This window comes from Macaca nemestrina, chromosome 5 (assembly GCF_043159975.1).
Source record: "Macaca nemestrina isolate mMacNem1 chromosome 5, mMacNem.hap1, whole genome shotgun sequence".
Lineage (NCBI taxonomy): Eukaryota > Metazoa > Chordata > Mammalia > Primates > Cercopithecidae > Macaca > Macaca nemestrina.
The window spans coordinates 40,195,215-40,215,060 of record NC_092129.1 but is presented as its reverse complement, the minus strand read 5'-3'; the positions used below and the strand labels follow the sequence as shown (position 1 = coordinate 40,215,060).

The 19,846-nt window shown below is 35.8% G+C and overlaps 1 protein-coding gene across 28 annotated transcripts in view; it reads left to right on the top strand.

Moving 5' to 3' along the window:
* The window catches only part of LOC105465661 (Abelson helper integration site 1), a 226,516-nt gene that overhangs the window by 49,260 nt on the left and 157,410 nt on the right, over nucleotides 1–19,846 (top strand). For 27 of the 28 annotated variants that reach the window (XR_011623392.1, XR_011623391.1, XR_011623388.1 and 24 more), the window contains 5 exons: nucleotides 4,018–4,203; nucleotides 5,316–5,468; nucleotides 9,692–9,824; nucleotides 13,882–14,005; nucleotides 18,980–19,209. Coding sequence is in view for 11 of the 28 variants with exons in the window: in XM_071096488.1 (XP_070952589.1) it covers nucleotides 4,018–4,203; nucleotides 5,316–5,468; nucleotides 9,692–9,824; nucleotides 13,882–14,005; nucleotides 18,980–19,209 (826 nt within the window). In the remaining 17 variants the exon portion in view is untranslated. The remainder of the gene's footprint in view (nucleotides 1–4,017; nucleotides 4,204–5,315; nucleotides 5,469–9,691; nucleotides 9,825–13,881; nucleotides 14,006–18,979; nucleotides 19,210–19,846) is intronic. The other variant, XR_011623395.1, reaches the window with a different exon arrangement.

The following is a 19,846-nucleotide window of genomic DNA, read 5'->3' as shown; positions in this document are numbered from 1 at the left end:
AAATAATCTGATTTATGTTTTAGAAAGATACATACTCTGCTATGTAGAGAACAGATTCTAGAGGGAGCAAATGTGGATACTTGATAATCAAATTAGGAAATTCTTACAGTAGTCTAGGTAAAAAATGTCTTTGTACATTTGTCTTTGACTGGGTGTCTCTGACTAGGATGTCTTTGACGAGGATGTTTCAGCAAAGATAAAAGACATAGATTAATGTTTTTAAAAAGGGATATTTTAATTTTATATTATCTGTTATTCCTTCAGACATCAATTTAAATTATGAAAAGTCTTGAGTAATTAGTCTATTTTGTGCCATCTTATAAAAACATTTTCATTTGTGCATCCATTCGTTCAACAAATGTGATCTATAAAATGTGAGACAGTCTGCTAAATACAGTACATTCATAGATAAATTAGACATTGTATATACCTGCTCTCCAATTTAATTTCTATACAGACCTGTTACCTACATTATTATGTGCTACAGAGCAGATGCTGTGAAAATCCTGTTGAAACATTTAATCCATATTGGGGGTTAGAGAGAGATTTTAGAAGTATTATAGTCAAAGGACTGAATAGCCACCAGGTTGGCTGTGGTGAGTAAGTAATTGAGAGTGGTCTTAGGAATCACCTGGTCCAGTGTACTATCTGTGATCGCCCTTATATAAATCTGTTATGCCTTTTTCCATACCAGCTTTGATACTGATTTAGAGCAAAGAAAAAAACCATTTAAAAAAAAAGCAAAAAAGTTCACTTTCACATAGTAAACATTGCCATCTTGTGGTTTTATTAGAAACTGCATTTCTTTTATGCTAAGATTCGTGCAAACCTGCAGTATTTACTGTAAGTTGCACTTGGGAAGCAGTAACATATTTCACAGCATTTTTACCTCTAAATACTGTATGGATTTTTATTTATTTATTCATCTTATGCCATTGGCAAAAATGGCAGTCAAGAATTCTCCTTATCCCATCCCCACCCCGCAGAAAGGGTAAGGTATTCTATGTGCTTCAAGTCTTCTAATACTTCTGTCTTTTTCATTAGACTGTAAGCTTTTTAGAGTCACCAATGACTTCTTTGGGTAAATATGTTGAGCATTTTTAGTCCTTATTTTACTACATCTTTTTACATTTAATATATCACTCTCTTGAAACTCCATGCTATAATATCACCAGCTCCCAGCATATTAATGGAACATAGAAAGTACTTGGTGACTATATATCGAGGGAATTAATCAACGATGATGGAAAGAGTGGCAAGGATAAAATTCATCTTCAAGAGAGTGGCATGACGGATGCAGTAGCTCACACCTGTAATCCCAGCATGCTGGGAGGCTGAGGTGAGCCAATCACTTGAGGTCAGGAGTTTGAGACCAGCCTGACCAATATGGTGAAACCCTATCTCTACTAAAAATACAAAAATTAGCCAGGTGTTGTGGTGTGCGCCTGTAATCCCAGCTACTCGGGAGGCTGAGGGGGGAGGATTGCTTGAACACAGGGAATGGAAGTTGTAGTGACCCGTGATTGTACCGCTGCACTCCAGCCTGGGTGACAGAGTGAGATTCCATCTCAAAAAAAAAAAAAAAAGGAAAATGGCGTGAAGACAATTAAAAATTTAAATCTTTTATTGCCTATCCTGTTGGTTCCAGGGATGTCTTGGATAATTGTTAAGTTATTACAATAGTTCAAATGAGACTTTATACTAATTCTCAGCTATGCCTCAGATTCTCAGGTACTTTCAGTTCTTTTAGTACATATATGTGGCTATTCTTTTAAACTAAAAAGTGGCAAAGCCTTATTTATTTAAGCTCTACATTATATAATTTATAACCATAATAGCAGGGTCTTGGCTGAATCTTAGTTGTTTACTCATGCTAAGCAGCATATTAATGTAAACTAAATTGCCTGGTTAAATTAAAACAATCTACGGAAAGTATGGTTTAGAAGCTAGGGAATATCTTTAAAATCACCGAGATGAGCTTTGGCGAGCTGTAGGAGAGTTAATGAAGGGAGTCTCGAGTGCTTATGATTTAATGACTGAATGTATCTATTACTCAGTTTGGAACTGTTCTTTACCCCTGTGTGTCATTTGACACTAATCACAATGTCACCTGCTCAGCTTATAACCTCCATTGTCTTTACATTCTTTCCTAAAGGGGTAGGGGAAAAGATGGGCTGTATTTTGCCATCTCTCTTGTTGATGCATCATTCCTGAACTCATCATTCCTGAACAACATTCTAAATTTTGCCTCTGCCACTAAAGCTTCTCCAACCAAATCACTAATGATTTCTATTTGCCAAATTTATTGAACATTTTTAAGTTATTTTGTCACATCTACGCATTTAACATATCACACTCTTGAAACTCTGTTACCTTGGTTTTCTTGACACCATCCTCTCCTAATTTTACTTATACCATTCTTCCAGTTTCCTTCATGGTCTTCTACCTACCTCCTTAATATCAGTCCTACTCATGGTTTCATCTTTAACCCAGTGTTTTTGGAACCACTTTTCTCACTGGTACTTCAGATTTGTAAATTCAGTCCCCTACTGGACATTTCAACTTGGGTGACTTACAGATATCTCAGATTCTCCCAAACTGAGTATCCGTGCTGCTCTCTCTGCTACTTCAGTTGGTGGTATCACCATCTGTCCACTCTCCCAGGTTCATGAACTTGGAGTTACACTGTTTTGGTAGCTACAAGTCACGTGGCAGTTTGAATTCAAATTAAATATAATTAAAAATTTAGTTTTACATTTGTGCTAGCTATACTTCAAGTGCAGGGTAGCCACATGTGGATTCCGAATTGGTTAGAGTATTCCCATCATTATAGAAAGCTCTCTTGGACAATGCAGTCTTAGAGTCTTTCTTGACTCTGTGTTTTTTTTACTTTCCAAGTTACATGAGTCTACAGGTAACAGTTGTTAAATACGTTCCCTGCACTCAGTGCCTATTCTTCTAATTTAAGATACTTCCATGTTTTGTGTGAACTGTTGCAAAGGGTTCAAACTATCTTTCTGCTCCTAATTTGGAGAGGACATAAAGGTTAGACATTTCATTTCCTATTTTGAGTCATGGTCTAATGAAAGAGAACGTATTCTGACTTGGTAAGATTTTTATTTTTCTTATAAAAATCTCCATTTAAGGCCAGGCATGGTGGCTCACGCCTGTAATCCCAAAACTTTGGGAGGCCGAGGTGGGCAGATCACTTGAGGCCAGGAGTTCGTGACCAGCCTGGCCAACATGGCAAAACCTCTGACTGCTAAAAACACAAAAATCAGCCAGGTGTGGTAGCGTGCACCTGTAATCCCAGCTACTCAGGAGGCTGAGGCACAAGAATCACTTGAACCCAGGAGGGGGAGGTTGCAGTGAGCCGAGATTTTGCCGCTGCACTCCAGCCTGGATAACAGAATGAGATTCTGCCAAGAAAAAAAAAAAAAGACAAAAATCTCCAGTTAGTTAGTTTAAACATAAGTTTTGTTTAATAGGGTTTTAAAGATAGACCTTTGAAAGAAGGTACACTAAAATACTGAAAAAAGTAACGAATGGCTTAAATGAGTTTAATTATCTTGAAATGATTTTAACTTTTTAAAAATTTAAAACATCATAAAATTTTAACCATTAAAAATACTGATATTAAACAAATGGAAAATTTGTGTCTTGTGTAAATATACAGTTTAACCTTATTATTTCAGATGACTGTATATCAGTCACATCCTTTGTTCAGTGTGAAATCTGGCACAGTAGTGTAAATGCTGTACCAACAGTCTGAAATTATTGTATATGTGAAAAGAGAGCTATCAGGAAAATATTTTAAAAGCCATTTGGGTTACCTTTTGTCAAAAATGATCTGGAACTGTGCTTAACTAAGTATGTAGTGTTCTTTGCTTTGTAAAACTAAGAAATTTCAACATGCCATATTAATCTTTTAAAAATGTTTCTGACTTTATGCTATTGCTTTGTTGGATATATTTATTTTCAGTGACGGTCACATTTTATATGAATTCTTGTTTTAAGCTTCTGGGAGCCAATAGAAATGCAAACATCAACTCAAAACTTCGTTTGCAGCTGTATTACCCACCTACTAAGGCTCGATCCCAATTAAATGTTGTTGAGGTGTTTGAATGGTGGTCAAAATGTCCAAGAAATCGTTACCCATCAACACTGTATGTAACTGTAAGAGGACTGAAAGTTCCAGACTGTGTAAGTTAATATAGTACATATAAGTGTATATCTTCTAGTGTTGAAATTAAATGGTGACATAACATGTTTTTCATTTCTAAAAAGATAAGACTTCTAATAATAATTTTAATAGATATCCGGGGTTATATATTAAGACTATAATAGCTGATATTTAAAAGATGCTTAAATGAATTTAAATGTGAAATACAGCTTTTAGTATTAGGAAAAATGTTTTGTTACAATTTGATTTTCAGAAATTAAAGATAAAAGGTGGACTTAAAGGAGAAGTTGAAAAATATTTTCTGTAAAGGGCGAGATAGTATTTTAGGCTTTCGCCCTGTAGTTTCGGTCAATTTTGCCTTTATAGTGTGAAAGTAGCTACATAGACATATGTAGGCCATAACTAAACAAATGGGTGTGATGTGTTCCAATCAAAGTTTATTTACAAAAGCAGGTAGCAGGCCAAATTTGGTGTGTGGGCTGCAGTTTGCAGAGTCCTGATTTCTGGGTACATTCTTCACAATATTATTCAAATAATCAGTATGTAATGTTTCTATTGCTGCTGTTTTCCATAGATTAATATTATAAATAATCTTAGCAAAGAATTGACCCTAAAATAAAAAAGTTTTGCTTTTGTCTTATTTCTTATAAGACATTAATTTTTCAGGTCATTTGCACATTCTGTAGCTGATATATACTGTCACCACAGGACTGATTTGCATTGGTTTTGATGGAGTTAAATCTATTATTGAGAAATTATTTTTAAAACTTGAGATTTTTATGATACTAGTTTTGTGATTTTAAAGATATGGTATTATATCAGAGCCATGGCATAACTCATAAGTATTGGTGAAGAAGCAGAAACAAAGGGCAGAGTTATTAAAATCATTTCATGTAAATTTGTAGTCATTTTTTTCCTCAAAAACTTTTAAGACTTTTTGGTTATAGGACTGTAGTTTTAAGCAGCTTTTTTATTTTATTTAGAATAATGTACAAATAAAAGTAGAATTTTTTCTGGATTACATTTTGAAAATATTTTCATATTATTTGTTTCAGTATTTTTAAAACTATATGCTAGAAAAAGAAAAAGGTGAACATGATATATAAATTTTCATATTTTAATGCATATTTAGATAAAGCCATCTTACCGCTCTATGATGGCTCTTCAGGAGGAAAAAGGTAAACCAGTGCATTGTGAACATCACCATGAGTCAAGCTCAATAGACACAGAACCTGGATTAGAAGAGTCAAAGGAAGTAATAAAGTGGAAACGACTCCCTGGGCAGGTGAAGTGTTTGATAACAGTGGATTGCTTTAGATGTTCACTTATTACCTTCAAAACTCCAGTAACTCCTAGGATATCTAGCTTACTACTTAAAATCCTGGCTATTTATGATTTTGCCTTTCCATTAATTAATTTGACGAATAGTAAGAGTGCCTAGCATGTGTATATAAGCACTGTCTTACATTCGTTCGGGCACTTGGGCAATTGTAAATTGTATTAGCTTGGGCTGCTATAACAAAATACCACACACTGGGTGGCTTAAACAGCAGACATTTATTTCTCACAGTTCTGAAGGCTGGGAAGTTCAAGATCAAGATGCTAGGCAGCCTAGTTCCTGGTGAGGGTCCCCTTTTTGACTTGGAGCCAGCCTCCTCCTTGCTGTATTCTCACATGGTGGAGAGAGAGAGATCACCTTTCTTGTGTCTTTTTTTATAAGGGCACAGATCTGATTCATAAGCGTCTCACTCTCAGGACCAAATTACCTCCCAGAGACCCCCACATCTAAATACTATCACATAGGGGATTACAGTTTTAACACGGTTTTTGAGAGGACATAACATTTGGTCCATAGCGAAGATCAAGGTGCTGACTGGGTCGATTTCTTCTGAGGCTTCTCCTTGTCTTACAGTTGACTGCCCTCTTGCTGCCTCCTCACACGATCTTTGTGCATGCACGCCCCTGTTGTCTTTCCCCCGGTTGGATTAGGACCCTTCCATAATTATTTCATTTTAACGTAATCACTTCTTTAAAGACCACATCTCCAAATACTGTTACATTCTGAGGTGCTAGGGGTTAGAGCTTTAACATACTCATTTGGGTGACAAGGGGTAGGGGTGTGAGTGGGAGGAGAGAGGACACAATTCAGCCTGTAACAGCAGTCAGATAACATAGATTTTTAGCCTGGGCAATATAGCAAGACCCATTCTCTTAAAAAAAGTTTTTTAATTAGGTGGGCATGCTGGCATGCACCTGTAGTCCCAGCTACTCGGGAGACTGAGGAAGGAAGATTGAGCCCAGGAATTCAAGACTGCAGTGAGCTATGACTGTGCCACTGCACTCAAGCCTGGATGACAGAATGAGACCCCATCTCTTAAAAAAAAAAATTAAAAAATTTTTAAAACAGATTTTTGATGTCTGTAAGACATATATCTCTTAATGTTTATGGATTCATGAAATTCTTTACAGCACCTGGCTTCTTGCTGAATCACACTTTGATAGAGATATGTACGTGTATGTACTTCTACCACAAGCTGAGCAGCATTTAAGCTTTTACTAAAGTGTTCTTACTAGATTAACATTTTTTGCAATGGCGGGAAGCCTTGCTGATACAATTTTGCAATTTTTTTACTAGTTTTTACAAAGAATGGAGTGGTTTATTTTATGCATATGAGCTACTACCAGATGAAATGTATTCAAGATCTTAATTTATTCAAACATCTAATGTAGAAATAAGAACTGACTATTCTTATTTAGTCATCTTCATTTTCTGTATTTTACATCACATTTGACTTTCTTTTTGAGGCCGATTTTACAGATACATTTTAAAATCACTTTGAGTTAGAATACTTCAAGCATAGGCCGGGCGCGGTGGCTCAAGCCTGTAATCCCAGCACTTTGGGAGGCCAAGATGGGCGGATCACGAGGTCAGGAGATCGAGACCATCCTGGCTAACATGGTGAAACCCCGTCTCTACTAAAAAATACAAAAAACTAGCCGGGTGAGGTGGCGGGCACCTGTAGTCCCAGCTACTCGGGAGGCTGAGGCAGGAGAATGGCTAAACCCGGGAGGCAGAGTTTGCAGTGAGCTGAGATCTGGCCACTGCACTCTAGCCCGGGCGACAGAGCAAGACTCAGTCTCAAAAAAAAAAGAATACTTCAAGCATAATAATATGGAGAGATTAACACTTAGATTTTGCCTTTGGTGAACTTCCAGGTTAGGTGAGAAAAGAAAGCAGTTACAGCGTTGTTTATTTTCAGATAGGCTTTAGAGAAGTCTTGAGGAAATGAGGAAATGTAGGTATAAAGATGATTGTACAGATCAGCAGTTCTCAAAATGTAGTTTGGAGACCTCTGGGAGTTCTGAGTCCCTTTCAGGGGGTTCTTGAAGTCAACTTCTTCTCATAATGATTCTAAGGTGTTACTAGTCTCTTTCAGATTCATTCTCTTACAAGTATGCACTAGCATTTTCTAGAGGCTAAATAACGTGATATCACAAGAGAGCGGAAGTAGTTATGAAAATCTAGATTTTATTAAGCTAGACATTTGAAGTTAGCATTTTTTTTATTTTCTTTTTATGAAAACTCCAAATAGCCTCTGAAAAAAATGTTCAAGAATGTAAAGCATCTTGAAACTAAAAACATTTGAGAATTGCAGATATGAAGAGTGAACTACAGTGGTGGAAAAAGGGCTCATTCAGCAGTGGAGCTTAAGATTGGCTAGGATGCCCAAGGTAGGGGTGAGTGAAGGAGGGATGAGGAAGGGTATTTCATATGAAGGCAAAGTTGCAAATAAGTGGGAAAGGACCTGTTGTATTCATTAGGCACTCAAAAGCTTGGCTGGTTGGAAACCGGAGTTTGTAAAAGAGGAGATAAAGTGGTGTACTGGATTAGGCCCACATTGTGGAGTGTCTCAAATGGTAGCCTAATACTTGATTGTGAGGGATGTGAGGAATAATGGAAGGTTTTCAGGTGAGTGAGAAAAATAACAGTTGTATTTGAGGATGAATTAATGCGGGCAGTAGCATGGGGAGATCTTGAAGTAGTAACATCAGAATTAGATGGCAGTCATTGATGTGTGAGTTGATGAGGGTCTAATGAATACCAGAGACAGAAAGTAAGAACAAGCATGATTTAGTGACTGACAAGGTAGTAAAGGAGGGGAAAAAGTCAAGGCTTTTGAGGACCTTTATTGGAGTGTCTGTTCTGGATAGGGCATAGTGTCAAACCCTGAGAATATGAAGAACATGATAGTGGCTTCAATGTTTTCATTTTCAGCCTAGGTGACTGGGCACAGAGTTTTCCTTAACTGCACTTCCTACTCTAGGAGCAGCAGCAAGTGGTTATAAAGCCTCATGATATTTCTTTCAGTTTTTGTTCCTTGTTACCCTCCTCTCCCTTTTCTTAATTATGCGGATGGAGGATGCAGAGAGAAAATGGGTAGCATGGAGTCTGGTACACGATTGACACTTAACAAATTCTTTTGAATTTTTCACGTTCCTAGTAGCTGGTTGTAATGCTGTCTCCCGAGGTACTGCTAGATCTTGGTACTATTTGTGAAAAACCTGGTACCTGTCTAGAAAGCATGCCCTTGAAGTAACAGTCTTTGAGTAGGTCCATTAAGCTAGGTTTGACCCTTTCAATAATCCTTCTTAGCCATGTAGAGCTAATAATGGTTACTCTTAGCTAGTAATAGCTACTCATAGGATGGCTGTGATGAACATATTGAAAGACATTTGTAATAAAGTACAACTTTCATGGCATATAGTAAGAGCCCAGTGTATGTTTATTTCAACTTTTTGAATTATAAGAAACAGAAGAACTAAGGCTCACTGAAGGTTGGAAGAGATAGAATTAGGATAAATAAACGTAGCTGATATTTTCTACAGTATATATTAATACCCAGAAAATTTGGGCTTCATCTGGTAGAAGAGAGTGAAAACATTAAAATTTTGAAGAAATTGTACTAATGAATGAGAGACCAATAAGGGCTGATTGATTACTTTGAAAATACATTTTGGAAGGCAGCCACAAAGGGTGATTATTTTAAGATGCGCAAAGAGAGAATGGGCATTCATACGTTCTGGCTTAAGCTAGGCCCCATAGGTACTTGTGGTCTTGAAAAAAGCTTGTGACTTTGACAAAAGTGACTTATTAGTGCTGTCACTAATAAGAATAAGGCTGTGACATACGTTCTTTTAGTAGCTATATAGAAGCAGTGTGGCAGCGACGGCTTTCGAGTATCAGATATTGAAATTTTTCTATTCATATTTAGGTGAATTAAGTACTAGTTAAACATGAAGAACAAATCCACTTTAAAAATTTCATAGGCACTCATTCTCTTTTTGCAAAGTAATTTACTATGGTTTTTCAGCGTTCTGTATACTTGTTTTTTCCTTTCTCTGCGTCATAAAAGGACTTTAAAAAAACTACAGTAATTGAAATTAAAAACTAGCCTTTGCATTTTAATGTTTTCTAATTTATTATTTTTTAAATGTATGTTTTTTTAGGCTTGCCGTATCCCAAACAAACACCTCTTCTCACTAAATGCAGGAGAGCGAGGATGTTTTTGTCTTGATTTCTCCCACAATGGAAGAATATTAGCAGCAGCTTGTGCCAGCCGGGATGGATATCCAATTATTTGTGAGTAATAATCCTACCTGTTTAATCTGATTGTAGTCTGCATGGAGGACGTTCTTTAGTTTTTTAAATCTGTGGAAATCTTAACTTGAGTAATCCCCTGTACTACTCAATTAAAGAGAACAGATTTCTTCAAGTAAAGAAAGTTCTTTTATAATAATTTTACGCTTTTCTATACAATAACTGTTCAGAAGTAGAATGAGAATGATCAAATGAAAGATGGTAAATTTATTTTTAAAACATGCAGGAGGATTTTTGTAAACATTTTGCATTTTAAATATAGAAATTTGGAAACAAGGATTAATACATCTCATGGGGAACATGAGTCCAGTGTGGTTAGTTGATAGCAGTGATGATGTGAGTTACAAAAGCCCCCAAATTTGCTGTTTAGTGGAATACAAATAATTGACTCAAGAGTACCTAGAAGAAAACTTCTCATTATGGTAGGGAAGTCAGCAGAGAGGCCAAGCAATTATTTCTGTAGCTTTAGAGACTTTTTAAAGTGAGCATTAACATATAGACTTAGAAGCATTAAATACTCTTGTTTACTTCTGCCTCAACAGTAAAACCAGCTCTCCTCTGCAGAAGTAGCCAGCTCCTTGTGGGCATCTACCCTAAACACTAGATCTTACTGAACTTTTCTCAGCTTAGCACAGTTTGCTATTACTTGGTTGATTCCCTTTTTTTCATCAGGGACTCATAATGGACTTGGTGGGCATTTATTAAGTAGATATTGCTCCCCACTAAATAGTAATAAATTTTAAAAATAAAAAATCACTTGTGTCATTTGATTACCACTATGATATTTTTAAAATTCATCAAAAGCCCATATGTAGAGGGTAAAAAGGTTCTTAGGAAATGCTCCTAAGTTATTAATAGTAATTTATTTCTTTTGCATAGTGAAAGAATTATTTTATTCTGATTTTATGTTTTAAGAGCTTCTGTGATAAATATCTTATTTATGCTTAAATAAACCTGCTTAAGATGCTATGTAGATTGAGATATTGCTTAAATATCAAAAATAGAGGAGGAAGAGGAATCTTTGTCTTTGGTTTTTGACTATTTGATTATGATGTGTCTACTTGAAATTCCTTTAACTTGCTGTATGTGCAGATCAGTGTTTTTCACGAATTTGAGAAGTGTTCAGTCATTCTTTCTTGAAATGTTCTGTTTGGCCCTTTTCTCTTTCTTCTTCTGGGAGTCCCATTATGCCTGTGTTGGTACTCTTGGTGGTGTCCCACAAGTCTCTGAAACTTTTCTGGTTTTCTTCATTCTTTTTCTGCTTTTTTCAGATGGGATAATCTCAGTTGACCTATTGTCATTTAGTAATTCTTTCAGTTTAGATCTACTGTTGAGCCCCTCTAGTGAATTATTTATTTCAGTTATTGTACTTTTCAACTGTAAAATTTCTAGGTAGTCTTTTTTTAAAAATCATATCTGTCTCTTTATTGATACTCTGTTTTTTGGTGAGAAATCCTTTTCACACTTTAATTCTTTAGACCTGGTTTTCTTTAGATCTTTGAATATATTTATAACAGTAGATTAAAAGTCTTTGTTGAGAAAGCCCAGGGTCTGGGCTTCCTCAGTTTCTATGTAGACTACTTTTTTCCCCTGTGTGTGGGCCACTCTTTCCTGTTTTTTCCATTTCTCGTAATTTTGTGTTGAAAACTGGATGTTTTAATAATACAATGTGGCAGCTCTGGAAATCAGATCCCCCCGTTTCTCCCCTCACACCCACCCAGGATTTATTTTTGCAGTTAGCTTTGTGATTTTGGACTAATTCTGTAGTCTTTACTCTCTGTCATGTGTTGCCGTTGATGTCTGTGCTCGGTTAAGTTAGTGGTCAGACAGCGATTTTTAAATACCTGAGTGGATGGGTCTACTGGTCTTTGCCAAGGGACTCTGTGTGTGTTGGGGTATACCTTCAATGCTTCAATAGGCAATCCACAGCTCTGCCTTAGCTTTACTTTCTGTTTGTGCTGAGCCACTTCAGGTCAGCCCGAGTAAGAGGTAAAGACTCTTAGGTCTTTCTTGGTTGTGCATATTGCCTTCACATACATGCATGGGAATCCTTCTAGATACCCAGGAATATTTTGGAGCTTATCAGTGTCCCCTATGGACATCTCATTCCCAGTTTTTTGTTTTGTTTTGTTTTGTTTTTTGTTTTTATTTTAAGTTCTTTGGTGAGCGTCTTCTTAGCCTCACTTAGTATCAATGCCTCAGGCAGCTGTGATATTAAATGATGCCATGGGTGGTTGTGACATGCACCTTAAGGTTAGGGCTGTTCTCCCAGAGCATGCTGTGAGCCAGGTCAAATAAAGGCAGGCCCTGAGAGTGGATCTTTCCTGGAGGGCCAGACTGCCAAATAGTAAGAAGTCTTTGGGGATGGGGCTTTTAGGGAGCATCAGACCTGTTCTGCCCCACCCAGTGGCTGTTAATCTCCTGATTTTTATTGGTTTTTAAGGCTCCTTTAAAGTTTGAGACAGGAATGAGAACATGGCAAGTTAAAACACCATAATAAAGCTCAATGTTCTTACCAAATTCAGCCATTTTTCTTAAATACTCTTCAAATCTTTATAAGCTTTACTTAATTTTCAGAGTTCTGAAAATGTTGATTTTTGCCAGTTTTTGCCAGTGTTTTATGCTGCTTCTATGGGGAGGAGTTTTTTTAAGACTCTTATTTTGCTATTCCGCAAGTAGTCCCTCTTTTTCCGTAGGGAATATGTTCCAAGACCCTCAGTGGAAGCCTGAAACCTCAAGTAGTGCTGAATCCGACTGCCATCAGTAGAAACACGTCTGCTCATGCTTTCCACCCACAGATTTATATCTTTTCCATCTTAACAAAGTAGTTACCATGCACTAAAGGCCATTACTTTTGTCATTTGAGGTGTGACAGCAAAACTAGCACAAACCTCTTTTTTGTTCTTCACAATTTCACAGATTTTTACTGTAGATCCTAGCAACTTCAACATACACTTTTTTTCTTTCCTTTTTAAATCAAGAACTTTCACCTTTTCACTCAAAGGAAGTACTTTATGGTTTCCCTTTGGCATATGCCAATTGCTAACATTATTACTCTTGCACTTTGGGGCCATTAAGTAAAATAAGGGTTACTTGAACAAAAGCACTGGGTGACAACCAGTCTGATAACTGAGACAGCTACTAAGTTTCTGATAGACAGTTAGCATCTGTAGCATGGATACATTGGACACAGGAAAATTTACATCCTGGACAGATGGAGCTAGATGGCACGAGATTTCATAGCACTACTCAGAATGATGTGCATTTTAAAACTTAGGAATTATTTGTTTCTGGAATTTTCCATTTAATATTTTCAGACCATGGTCGACTGCTGGTAACTGAAATCACAGAAAGTGAAACTGCACATAAGTGAGGACTGCTGTTATTTCTGAACTGCTAAGTATTTTAAAGGGCAATTGATTTTTACCACTAGATGGAAGCAGAGACTTGGAAACTTTGTTTTTCTGTATTATTATCTTAGATTTCATTGTATGTTTAAACATATAGTAAAGTACCACAGTGCTTTTTGTGTCTGATTGAGTCGTTGTTAATTCCCATACTATCCCTGATTACTATCCGTGTTCATTTTAGTATTAAAATTTACTTTTGACAATAGCACAATTTAAATTTCTCATTACTTCAAATAATTAAATTTTTGGTTGGCATTTAGTTGATTTTCAGGTAAAATAATAATGAAAGCCCAAATTATAGAATATTTTAAGTGAATTGCAATGTAAATATTATTATTCAACTGATAAATTTATTATTAAAGATTCTTAGGGGATTTCTTTAAAGAGATGAAAAAATTGACAATTGTAGCAAAATTATAACTCATAATTTTGCATGTGAATTTTTACGTAAAGCAAATGAAAAACTGTTCTTAAGTAAATTTTGAAATTTTCGTTATGCTGCACGTATCTTTGGTTATAATTTTGTTATAGACTGCTTATGTCTAAATAATATTAAATTATGTATTTGTATATTATTGGATTAAGGATTTCTGTCTGGAAACCTACTAATTTCTAAATATTTTCATTAGTATATGAAATTCCTTCTGGACGTTTCATGAGAGAATTGTGTGGCCACCTCAATATAATTTATGATCTTTCCTGGTCAAAAGATGATCGCTACATCCTTACTTCATCATCTGATGGCACTGCCAGGTTAGTATCCTTGAGAAGTACTTATGTGCATACTATTTGCCATCAAGAAAAGCAAAGAGAATATAAAGTGATGTAACTACTCTTATGCTCCAGTCATATTTTACCTATGAAGGGACTGTCATAAATATGCATCATGCAGACTGATTCTGTAAATTACAGTAACACTTTTTAAAGACATTTTTCTTAAATGTCTTTTATTTATGTAGTATATAATATTTCTAGTCCACACCATCTTTAAATGATCATTATGTAAACTAATTAATGCTTCAAGATGAGGTTAGGGGTTATTAAACACCTGAGATTTTTCCTAGAGCATAAGCTCTTGGTGGCAGGGATACTGTCTTCACTGTTGGCTGGATATGCAGAGGCTAGAATCCAGTGGTGCTCAGTACATCACAGTAGAGGAAATAAATATGTACATTACATTTTAAGATTTTTATAGATTGGTTAAACATTTGCATTTTTCAGAATGTCAATCTTAAAAATAATTTATCCCTTTTCAATTTGATAAATATCACAAAAACATTTTAAAAGCGAACTTTTCAAGTTTCATTTATACTTTTTTTAGTTGCTTGCTCTACCTTGTAACTGACATGTAAGCTGTTGAGATCCATGCTGAATTCATTGTCATTTACTTCTGCCTTCTCTCTTAACAGTTCGTTTTACTTTCAGTGTTTTGACCACTTCTACTGATCTTGCCAACCTCCTTTTCTGTATCAAATGTCTAATCAAGATGTTATCATTATTGGTTAGTTTTTATTTAAATGAAAAAGACGAGAATGAGTAACAATTGACTTCCTTCTTGGTCATGCTGGGAACATTCTATTACTCCCTTTTGACAATATCCTCAAGAACCTATCTGATCTGTTCTTTTAGCATAGCCATTCTGTCTAATGCCAGGCCATACTAGAGAAAAATATTTAACTTTGCTGAGGGGTGACTTTGGATTTTAACATCACCTAAGCTGTCATCTCTGCTGAGGAATCCTTTTACTTTACTCAGCTTCCTTTTCTCATTCCTCTGGCAGCAGATCCAAACTTACCATGAACATTCTCTACAGTAAATCACAGTCTTCCCATTTCATTAGATGACTATCTTCAGTTTAGATGAAATTTAGTCAGACATGAACTTCATCTATTTCCCTCTGATTTCCCTCCTAATATCCATAGATATGTCCATTTTTAATCTCTGTCCATCTCTTAACAAAGAGGCATGAGACTGACTTTTTAAAGGCTATTTGACCTGTACTTTCAATCTCAGTCCCTGAAAATTTGTATTACATCTACTAGTCTGATGAACATCTTTCCCTCTATTGATTGTGTCCTCTCATCTTAGAAATAGGCTCAAATGGGCTGGGTGCAGTGGCTCATGCCTGTAATCCCAGCACTTTGGGAAGCCAAGGTGGGCAGATCAGTGGAGGTCAGGAGTTCAAGATCAGCCTGGCCAACATGGCGAAACCCTGTCTCTACTAAAAATACAAAAATAAGCCGGGTGTGGTGTTGCACATCTGTAGTCCCAGCTACTTGGGAGGCTGAGGCAAGAGAATTACTTGAACTGGGAGGTGGAGGTTGCAGTGAGCCGAGATTGCGCCATTGCACTCCAGCCTGGGCAACAGATTGAGACTCTGTCTCAAAAAAAAAAAAAAAAAAGAAATATGCTCAAATGGCCTTATCTTAAAAACATCATTTTTAATTCTTCCTGCCTTCTAGACTAGCCCATTATTTTTCTCTTTCTACACCATCAGAAGCATTCTACACATACTGTCTTTACTTCAGCCCAGTTATTCTGGCTTTCTTTCCAACCATGCTACATAAACTTCTTTCTTCAAGAGGTTGGCAGTTTCTTGCTATTTTTAAATCCATTTGGCCAGTTTAACTCCTGCTATGCTTGCCTTCACTGTAGTAATTGATTATTGACCAGTCTTGAAATATTTTGAATTCATGGTTTTCATTGACAACCTCTTCTCTTCTCTTTTTATTACTCTGGCCAGTTCTAATCCATTCTTTCTCTGTTTCATTTTCTTCTGCCGATTGTCTATATGTTTTATCCCCAGGATCCTTTACTTGATCATCTCTTGGTTTTATATGCTTATCCTAGTTTCTCTTACCTTCCCCGGCTTTGACTCTCACTGATATGCTAATGACTTCTAGCGCACACCTTTTTTTATGAATTTGACTTCCTATTACACGTTTCCATTTAAATGGCCCATTGCCACCTCAACTCCAAAACCAAACTTACCGATCTCTTTAAATTTTGTTTTCCTCCTTTAATTCTCTTACATATATTTTCATGGCATCCTTATCCACCATCTCCCAAGCTGAAAACTCAGAGTAGTGTTCATCTCTTCTTTCTTTCCCATCACTTCTTTCACATCTAACTAGCATTAAAGTCTGCCAATTCTCCCTCCTAAAAGGCTCACAATTTTGTCACATCCTCTCTATCGCGTTTGCTTTAATTCAAGCCCTATTTTGCTGTTGACCTCAGTGTTCAGTCTCTAAGTCCTCTGTCTCTGCTGTGCTAAAATTATCTTTCCGTAACTATCTTTCATAATGCCTTAATTTTTTAAAAGACTTTACCCACTGCCCCTTGAAAAATTTTCCAGTTCCTTAGCATGGACAGGCATGTTCCTCATTGACCCAACATTCTTCTCTCATGCCCTTCCCTGTACCCTTTGCTTCACCCATGTAATCTTTTGAAACACCCTAGCATCTTATCTTCTTTGGCATCTTCCTGCCCTTTGAAACTTACCTACTTTTCCTATACCTAAATGACCTTCTCCTACCCTTGCTGACTAACTCATTCGTTCAACAAAAATTAAATGCCTTTTGTGAGCTCTCATAGGTTTGTAGTTATTAGTTACAATCCAGCTCAACTTCTGTTATTCCTTGAAGCTATCTTGGGTTTCTGCACACAATACGTAGTATATTATACTAAAGCACACATTTTTTCCTTATTTATCTTTAAAACTGATATTAATTTAGGACTGTTTACATCATTAAAATAGTATTGTGAAAGCATTAACTGAGTGAAAAGAGAAGCATTGTGGCTAGCATCAAAACGGCAAGGAGATTTTTGAGAGAGGTAAGGAATACTTGTAATAAATGAGCTGTTGTCCAAAGAAAGAGAATTAGAATTGCAAATGCTCACAAGTGGCAGAAGTATGGATTTCTGTCCATGTCTTCGCCTTCTTTATTCCTGAGGATCCCTGACACATATTATTGTCAGTGTCTCCTAAGTATTTCCCACTTGGTTAGCTCTCTGCCATATGGGTTTATCCTAAACACCCTTATTTAGTTATCCCCAGAATAATCTGTTTTTCTCAAATCAACAACGCCCAATACAGTCAGAAAGACTTTTCCATGTATAATGGCTCCCAAACATGTTCCCACTATTCCCTTTTCCCAAACATACGGCTTAACTTTGGTATGTTTTTTCTTTCCCAAATCTAGTAATTTTTGTGTGCGTTCATTCAGTCTTTACAAGTTTGTGTTTCTTTGTTGTCTATTATCTAGTCTGATTTTTTTTCCCCAAGCCCATTTATATATTCCTTTGAATGTCAGATTCTCCCATGGCCTGGGTAACAGAAGCCATCATTGATTCCAGTTCAGTTTTTACACAAAAAGCTTTACTTTTTTTTTTTTTTAATATTATGTCTAGTTATATTGAGCTGTTTTGAAGATGTATTTGCTTCATTTCTGCCTGTTATATAGTATTTTAAATAATGCTACTAAGATTTCTTGCCAAACAACTGAGTTTTTTATCTTTTATCTTTTTAATATTTTCCCAAAGTTAGTGGTTTTATTCTTCTAATAGACATCATATTTCATATAAATATGCTTATTGAAAATATACTGTGGTAAAAAATGTTTGTGCAATTGATTCATGTGCTTTATTTTTACTTGAAAACATGTTTTTTCACTTCCTCTATTATTAGTTTGGATTCTTAGTAATTGAAGATCATATCCTATATTGTAAGCAGCTGCTGAGGAAACTCATAGAATATTATTCTTGAATAGAAACTGTTTTTTTTTTTCTCTTATCAGTAATCTTGTAACAGACTTACTTTGCTTTAGTTTTCAAGCAGTGATTAAAAGGATGAATACAAATCCCATATTTAAAATTAATATGTTGTTCTAATTTTGATAACCAAATATATTTTAAAAACTAGTGCTTCACACTTATATAGCACCTGTATATTGGTAGAGTTCACCTAGTTTTATACATTGCTAGAGATGCAGAGTATCTAACAGATTAACCCTTAGGGATTTACTCATTTGTCAAGACTGTCGCAGTGATTATAATCTTAATTTTTTTTAATTAGCCATTATTTAGAGGACAGGATAATGAGTGTTAAACAAAAAGGACGTGCTTAATGTAGGATAGTCTTTTCTATCAAAATGTCATAGTTATTTTAATCTTATTTTACTTGAGAATTCAAAATATAATAATTTTAGTATCTCTTTTAAATCTTTGAGATTTTCATTTTTACTATCTAGGCTTTGAAATTACAAATATAAAAGTTAATAGACTATGCTATTCTCTAAACCCCCATTAATAAACATTTTGTAAAAGTGGTGTACACAATGTAAATGGGAAATCATTAAAGTTTCTCCCTGTATATTTTTTATGCATATTGTACTAAATGCAATATTTTACCAGCTGTTCAATGTGTGTTTAACCAATGGCAAAATAGGTAGGTTTAAAAAACAGTTATTAATTTTATAGTACAGATTACAATTAGTGGATATAATATGCTGGATGATAACTATAACAAATAACTTTGTCATGATGTGAAAATTCAAGTCATCAAATATGAGATCATCATCATATTTTTCATTGTTTTAAAACTTAGTTTATCATTGGTTGTTGTCAGTTGCTTACTTAAGGTTCATTGGCTATGTTCGTTCTTAGAAAAACTGTTAAAAGAAACTTCTGCTTTTCAGAAGCAATATGTAACTTCTTTTCCTTTTCCAGGATATGGAAAAATGAAATAAACAATACAAATACTTTCAAAGTTTTACCTCATCCTTCTTTTGTTTACACGGCTAAATTCCATCCAGCTGTAAGAGAGCTGGTAGTTACAGGATGCTATGATTCCATGATACGGATATGGAAAGTTGAGATGAGAGAGGATTCTGCCATGTTGGTCCGACAGTTTGACGTTCACAAAAGTTTTATCAACTCACTTTGTTTTGATACTGAAGGTATGTCAGAGACTATGAATGAAGACCAGCTATGTGAAGAATTTTTTTTACCAGAATAGTAGTTATCGAGGCTTGAGAGGGTTATGTACTGATGATTGTGCATATTTAGGTGTATGCTTGTTTTGCAGGTCATATGATAGATTTGACATTGAGGAGTTCTGTTTGTAATTTTTAAGTTACTCTTAAACATTTAAAATTGCATAAATATATTTCTTTGGACTGGTGATTATCATTCTTACTTTCTTTCAAGAACCTTAAAATTTGCAAACATATAGAAGGGAAATTTGCAATTATTTAAAGTAAGAATAATATAGTGGCTGGGCGCTGTGGCTCATGCCTGTAATCCCAACACTTTGGGAGGCCAAGATGGGTTGATCACGAGGTCCGGAGATCAAGACCATCCTGGCTAACATGGTGAAACACCATCTCTACTAAAAATACAAAAAATTAGCTGGGTGTGGTGCTGGGTGCCTGTAGTCCCAGCTACTTGGGAGGCTGAGGCAGGAGAATCGCTTTGAACGTGGGAGGTAGAGGTTGCAGTGAGCTGAGATCGCGCTACTGCACTCCAGCCTGGGTGACAGAGTGAGACTCTGTCTCAAAAAAAAGAATAATGTAGTATGTCTTAAAGATGTAAAAC